This window comes from Colobus angolensis, unplaced genomic scaffold, assembly GCF_000951035.1.
Source record: "Colobus angolensis palliatus isolate OR3802 unplaced genomic scaffold, Cang.pa_1.0 Scaffold93, whole genome shotgun sequence".
NCBI classification, from domain to species: domain Eukaryota; kingdom Metazoa; phylum Chordata; class Mammalia; order Primates; family Cercopithecidae; genus Colobus; species Colobus angolensis.
The window spans coordinates 3293263-3300931 of record NW_012123265.1 but is presented as its reverse complement, the minus strand read 5'-3'; the positions used below and the strand labels follow the sequence as shown (position 1 = coordinate 3300931).

General features: G+C 44.5%; 1 protein-coding gene across 2 annotated transcripts in view; it reads right to left on the bottom strand.

The window, feature by feature from the left end:
- Nucleotides 1-7669, bottom strand: part of DYNC1LI2 (dynein, cytoplasmic 1, light intermediate chain 2) — a 32046-nt gene that overhangs the window by 18495 nt on the left and 5882 nt on the right. Inside the window, exon 4 of one of the 2 annotated variants that reach the window (XM_011932098.1) lies at nucleotides 4764-4994. The exons of the other annotated variant lie outside the window; for it this stretch is intronic. Within the exon in view, the coding sequence (XP_011787488.1) occupies nucleotides 4764-4994 (231 nt within the window). The remainder of the gene's footprint in view (nucleotides 1-4763; nucleotides 4995-7669) is intronic. 2 annotated transcript variants of the gene reach the window in all.

The following is a 7669-nucleotide window of genomic DNA, read 5'->3' as shown; positions in this document are numbered from 1 at the left end:
GGCCTCCCAAAGTGCTGGGATTACAGGCTTGAGCCACCGCGCCCGGCCGTGAACTCAGTCTTATCTTCTGGGGATCCCAGGTCACTTGTGCAGTGTTCATGGCCTATTCCTGCCTAACACAAGAAAGGGTCAGTGGTACAACATCCACTTATTGGCATACAATGTTCACTAATCCAGCTAAGGAAGGCCATTAAGGTGACAATGGTCCAAGCCTCAGTTAAGCCAAGTGACCACAAAGTCCACAGCTCTGCACCTTTATGTGGGCACTTCAAGACTCTCATGTTGGGCCAGAGAACATAAAATGCAACAGTTAAAGCTACCTTGAGCCAGAGAAGAAAACAGGCAGCTCTAAGTCCAGTTAGACTGAAGGATCAAAAGCCTTTTACTCTCACCAACATGCTAAGTAAATTAAAATAACAGGACTGAAGTGGACCTAGAGAAAGGTCCTACCTACTCCTCTTTACCCACAAAACAGGTTTCAAACACGTCCCCTGCTGTGAAATACCATCTCACCTCACCATCTGGAGAGAAATTGTTAACACTGCAGTATGTGTATACCCAAGAAAAAATGCACGTTTTACTATCCAACTTACATCGTCCTTCCTCTTTTTAATACTGCCTTTTCACTCATGTTATGTACATTTGCTCTGCCTTCTAAATTGCTTTCTAAAATGCTAAGTTGGCCAGGCGCAGTGGCTCAATGCCTATAACCCCAGCAGTTTGGGAAGCTGAAGTGGGCCAGTTGGTAGAGCCCAAGAGTTCGAGACCAGCCTGGGCAACATGGCGAAACCGTGAGTTTTTATTTACAAAGATTTGAGGTTACTATTATATGAGCTTCTGAAATTATCTGAGAGCTTTGTCTTTCATATCATAGTGAGCAAACTGAAAACTAACCGATTAAGCCCTACAGAGCAGATACGATATTTCATCTCTACAGCATCTCTTTAATTAAGCTCATTCATATAACTTCACTGTCAGGCCAAGCACGGTGGCTTATGTCTGTAATCCCAGCACTTTGGCAGGCTGAGGTGGGTGGATCATGAGGTCAGGAGTTCAAGACCAGCCTGGCCAACATGGTGAAACTTTGTCTCTACTAAAAATACAAAAATTAGCCAGGCATGGTGGCAGGAACCTGTAATCCCAGCTACTTGGGAGGGTGAGGCAGGACAATCACTTGAAACCAGGAGGAGGAGGCTGCAGTGAGCCAAAATTGTGCCATTGCACTCTAGGCTAGGTGACAGTGAGACTCTGTCTCAAAACACACATGCACACACACACAAAAACACTTCACTGTCAATATAAATAATCTAGTCAAGTGACCTTTACTCCATTTTGGACAAAAACAGAGAAGAACTCAACATGGTTGTTGAAGGGTCTTTAAAGGAATCAAATATTCTCACATTTTTCTCTCTAAAAGCACTTTTAACAAATCTTCAAATCAATAAAATATACAATGGCTTAACTGGGCAAGATCTAATGCCCCAAGATCTCATGAGGCACTCAACTAGGGCTTTCCAGACAGTGAGCAGCAAAGAGCCTGGAAAGGCTCACAGGTGAGCTAAGCTATGGTGGGAAGGTGGAGGCAGGCAGCTCAGACAGCTGGCTCTACAAACCTCCACCCCATTACCTCGTGCACTGTAAACTTTTCTGCTGTACTTTACCTGTGCCATGAGGAGCAAATAGTTCAGAAGCCCTAGGTTAGATTATTCACACTCTAGAGGAATGACTTAATTGTGGCTGCCCAACAACAGTAGGAAATTCATATTTTTAAATAACTTAGCATTTTATTTTATTTAATTTTTTTTTGAGACAGGGTCTTGGCTCTGTTGCCCAGGCTGCAGGGCAGTGGCACCATCGTGGCTCACTGCAGCCTTGACCTGCTGGGCTCACTCAGTTTGTCTGCTCTGAGTAGCTGGGACTACAGGCGTGCACCACCATGACTGGCTAATTTTTTGTACAGACGAGGTTTTGCCATGTTGCCCAGGCTGGTCTCGAACTCTTGGGCTCTACCAACTGGCCCACTTCAGCTTCCCAAACTGCTGGGGTTATAGGCATTGAGCCACTGCACCTGGCCAACTTAGCATTTTAGAAAGCAATTTAGAAGGCAGAGCAAATGTACGTAACATGAGTGAAAAGGCAGTATTAAAAAGAGGAAGGACGATGTAAGTTGGATAGTAAAACGTGCATTTTTTCTTGGGTATACACATACTGCAGTGTTAACAATTTCTCTCCAGATGGTGAGATGGTATTTCACAGCAGGGGACATCAGTGCACCTGGGGCTTCCCTTTGCAATCAGATGGGAGTGGGTACAAGAAGATCAAAGAGTATCTTCACTGCTGCTGCTGATTCTCTCTCAACTTTTCCCTCCTACCTCATTTATTGGTTCCAGAGTCCTGAGAAGACCCCATAGTCCTACATAAGCACAAGAAAAGCCACAGATACAAGACAAGAAGACTGAAGTACAAAAAAGCGCCACCTTCTGGTGGCTATTCATTCTCACTCAGATGATCCCTGCAGCCAAACAGCTGCCACACACACAAAACCACAGGGAAACTAACCCTAAAAGAGAGTGGCCAGCCATGGAGCCACTTTCCAAAATCAAAGACTGGAGACTGGTGTTGGACTGGAAACTAGGTTGAATAACAGCATTCCATACAATATCTAGAGTCCAACTAATCTGGAAAGGAAGAGTTCTCTGGGCAAGAGGATAGCCAACTGCTTTATTAAAATGTAACCTAAACCCAGTACTAACAAAGCCTCCTCCAATATATAACACAAAGACGTGGCTACCATTCCAAACATCTGAGAAGGGGTGGTGACAGCAGAGAGGCCAATGGAAAGCCAACCAGAGTCATGAGACATGGTTCCAGCAATTGCTAGCTGTCCTACAGTGTCCTCTCTCCTCTTCCTCCTTATAACCAAACTGAACTGATATTTAGAACACATGGCAACCCAAAGTAAAGATTACACATCCCAGCCTCCTTAAAAGGCAGTAGCCCCTGCAGTCCTGCATTCCTCTTCCTCTATCCTGCTGACTGGAACACGGATGTGAAGGCTAGAGCTCTGTCAGGAGGAAGAGAACCACACCCTAGAAATGACAAAGCAGTAAGCACAAAGGAGCAAGGTCCTCCAGCTGTCTTCCCAGGACGACTTTCCAGTCCTCAACTACCTACAACACTAGATTTCATTTACAGGAGAGAATAGCCCTCAGTCTTGTTTAAGCCATTATGTTAGCTCAGGTTTTATGTCACATGCAGCTGAATCTAATCCTAAGTAACAGCCATCAATGACTAAACTACAAAATAAACTCAGTGTTTTAAGGAAATTTAAGCTCCCCAGGGGCAGGCATTTTATTTACTGTGTCTCCAGCACCTAGAACAGTACCCGGTATCTGGTACAGTATAGGGCAGATACTTTCCCTATCTGGGAAAAAACAATATCCTTGGCTCAATCTCTCTCTTTTCTGTCTTAACAAATCTCTACGAGGTTATCACTCTAAGAAAACAGCTTCAGAGAACTGAAGTCGCCAGTGCATTAGCCCACTCATCTGGGTACAAAGCTATCTGTGCAGTGGATGAAAGCAGGTCTTCAGACTCAGAACTATTCAGAGAAGTTGTCCTTAAGGGCTCTATTTCAGAGAAAAAGACGCATTATCTAGAAAGGTCAGTGGCTGAAGACACATGAGCTGAGCTGCATAACAATCACAGTAGTACACATGCGGGTGACTAGGGAAATATACACATGCACAACAATCCGAGGAATGAAATGTTAAACTCATTGTTTTAGCCAACGTGGGACAGAAGCAAGATGAAGGACAGGATAGAAAACACACTGCGAGAAATCTGATTTAAAAAGCACATCAAAATTTCTGAACCATTCCGCCAGTAAGTGTGAAGATCCTGAGTGCCATACCCCAGAAGCCCTCATTAATTCACTAGAGGGGTGATGTCATCCTGTGGAAATATGCCAGGCTGGGTCAAGCTTGCCCTGGCCAGGACGGCTGCTGCTGCTGCTGCCATGGCTCTAGCCCCTGCCCCTCCCATTTCCCTGGCAAGTGGACAGAAGATGATGTAACTGCACAGAAGCAAGGGAAAGGAAAAACAAGCTTCTGAACCACATTAAGGAAAAAAAAAAAAAAAGCCCCAAACAAACTTCCTTTAATTTGAAAGTTATTTGCTGTCAAAAGGGCTTGGATGTCCTTAGTCCAAAATAACTTTTCATGTTAACTACCAAAAAAAAAAAAAAAAAAGACCCTCCTATTTCTAATTAAAATGATATTTTGCTGGATTCCAAAATGAACTAAGGAGCTGAAAGCTTTGTCTTTTTTAGGACTTCCTCTAAGCCTGCCAACATGAGGGTCCATAGGGCCTTAATGGAATTCCAGGGTAGTGAACTCAAGCTGCACAGACTACAGCAAACCCTCACATCCTCTGATGTTAACTCTGCAGACACAGTGTAACAGAAAAGCTCAGAGATCCACAGAACTTAACACATTTTGGGAAGTGACGGAAGAACTCTTATTTGAAACGGAAACCAATGAAGATAATAAATATTTGTTTTCTTCAACTTGTGACACTTGAGTTACAGACTGCTTTGAATACTTCTGACTACTAAGTTTACAAGAGGAACTCTTAAATAAATGGTGCAAACAAAACAAAACCACGAAGCAAGGGAAGCCTCTAGGATTGGGAAAAGGAAGGTGATTCAAACCATCTAAAGAGACTAGTGAATTTCCCAATTAAGAAAATTATATTTTACTCACACTTCCGTTCCAGCTCCCTCATTTTTTCTGGTGGAATTTTCATTTTATCAATGTGCTCACGTAAAACACTAGCCCATTTCTGCAGAGATTCCATCACAGTCCAAGGTCTAGACATGTCTGCAACAAAAATGACGAGGGTCTCTGGCAAGGATTCAGCAGAAACTGCAAATTTCAGCAGGCCTTTGTGGTACAAGTCTCCATCCAGAATCCACACATTGCAGCGCGTGTGATCTGAGAAAAGAAGTGAATGAAGCTAGTTACCATCTAACAACGACCAACAGCACAGCTGTAGAAACAGACATATCAGGAAGATCTTGAAGGTGACAGCTATGAATTCTAAATAGAATACAAAATTTAGTAATCCAAACTAAAAAGTGCCCAAATGCTCAGTAGACAGCAATCCTTGGTCCTGGTGCCTTTAAAACTACAGTAATATAGGGTCCAGGCATGGTGGCTCACACCTGTAATCCCAACACTTTGAGAGGCTGAGGCAGGTGGATCACTTGAGGTCAGGGGTTCAAGACCAGCCTGGCCAACATGGTGAAACCCCATCTCTACTAAAAGTACAAAACAAATTAGCCAGGCGTCGTGACACTCGCCTGTAATCCCAGCTACTTGGAAGGCTGAGGCAGGAGAATTGCGTGAACCCCAGGAAGCAGAGGTGGCAATGAGGTGAGGTGAGATTGTGCCAACGCACTCCCGCCTGGGTGACAGAATGAGAGTTCGTCTCAAAAAAACCTACAGTAATATAGGAAGTGTTCACACCTAAAAAGGTTTCCAAAATGTCTATGTAGTAAAGAGTAACGGTATCAGACCAGGCATGGTGGCTCATGCCTGTAATCCCAGCACTTAGGGAAGCCAAGGCAGGCGGATCACGAGGTCAGGAGTTCAAGACCGGCCTGGCCAGCATGGTGAAACCCCGTCTCTATTAAAAATACAAAAATTAGCTGGGCGTGGTGGCGGGTGCCGAACCCGGCAGGCGGAGCTTGCAGTGAGCTGAGATCCGGCCACAGTACTCCAGCCCGGGCGACAGAGTGAGACTCCGCCTCAAAAAAAAATAAATAAATAAAAAAAATAAAGTGCTGGGATTACAGGCCTGAGCCAGTGAGCCCAGTTAGAACCGGTAATTGTTGAAGCAAGGTGACAGGTACACTGTGGCTCATGATACCACTCTACTTTGTATGTATTTTTTGTTTTCTATTAAAATATACTCACACAAACGTGCAAGTGCTAAGATTTAAACAAACATGGTTGCAAACAAATACCAGGATGATGTAACTGCCGAAGACAATTATCCAAATTTATTCATTTATTTGAAACAGAGTCTCACTCTATCACCCAGGCTGGACTGTAGTGGCACGATCTTGACTCACTGCAACCGCTGCCACTCCTCTCCCGCCACCCAGGTTCAAGTGATTCTCCTGCCTCAGCCCCCCAAGAAGCTGGGACTACAGGCACGTGCCACTACGCCTGGCTAATTTTTGTATTTTCAGTAGAGATGGGGTTTCACCACATTGGCCAGGCTGGTCTCGAACTCCTGACCTCAAGTCATCCACCTGCCTCAGCCTCGCAAAGTGCTGGGATTACAGGTGTGAATCACCACGCCCGGACAATTTTATAACATATTTTTAGAAATTTTCACTTATCTTTGAGAACTTTTTTTTTTTTTTTTTGAGATGGAGTCTCCCTCTGTCACTCAGGCTGGACTGCAGTGGTGCAAGCTCAACTCATTGCAATCTCCTAGAGCTCCGAGGCTTCAATTCTCCTGCCTCAGCTTCTGAGTAGCTGGGATTACAGGAGTGCACCACTAGGCCCAACTAATTTTTGTATTTTTAGTAGAGACGGGGTTTCACCATGTTGGCCGGGCTAGTCTCGAACTCCTGACCTGTGATCTGCCCACCTCAGCCTTGTTGGGATTACAGGCATGAGCCACCGTGCCCGGCAGAACTATTTTTTATAAAAGTACCTTGAGAACTATCATCAAAAATATTTTATTAACTATTAATACTTTTTATTTTTGTGATCAAGTTTCGCTTTGTTGCCTAGACTGGAGTGTAGTGGTGTGCCCAAACTGGTGTAGCTCACTGCAGCCCACACCTCCCAGGTTCAGGCGATCCTCATGCTTCAGCCTCTTGAGTGGCTGGGATTACAGGTGTGTGCCACCATGATTGGCTGATTTTTGTATTTTTAGTAGAAATGGGGTTTCACCATGTTGTCCAGGCTGGTCCCGAACTCCTGGGCTCAAGGGATCCGCCTGCCTCAGCCTCACAAAGTGCTGGGATTACAGGCATGAGCCACCGCACCTGGCCTATTAGCTTCTTTTTCAACAAATACTTTAAAACCAGTCAGGTGTGGTGGCTCACGCCTGTAATCCCAGCACTTTGGGAGGCCAAGGAGGGTGGATCACTAGAGGTCAGGAGTTCACGACCAACCTGGGCAACATGGCAAAACCCCGTCTCTACAAAAAATACAAAAATTAGCCAGGTGTGTACCTATAGTCACAGCTACTCAGGAGGCTGAGGAGAGAGGATTGCTTGAGTTCGGGAGGTGGAGGTTGCAGTGAGCCGAGATGGCACCACTGCACTCCAGACTGGATGACAGAGCCAGACCCTGTCTCAAAAAAAAGAAAAAAAGAAAGAAAAGAAAACAAACAAAAAAATCCAATCTTCCTCTTTTAGAAAAATATACTTAAAAAAAACCCTATCTTCTATTAATTACGTTTTTTGTATAAGCAACTAATTAATATGCTATAAAAAATGTATATTCATGACTTTGTATCAACAGTACAAAGTATCTAAATCTAGCCATACTTTCTTTTTTTTTTGAGACGGAGTCTCGCTCTGTCGCCCGGGCTGGAGTGCAGTGGCCGGATCTCAGCTCACTGCAAGCTCCGCCTCCCAGGTTCA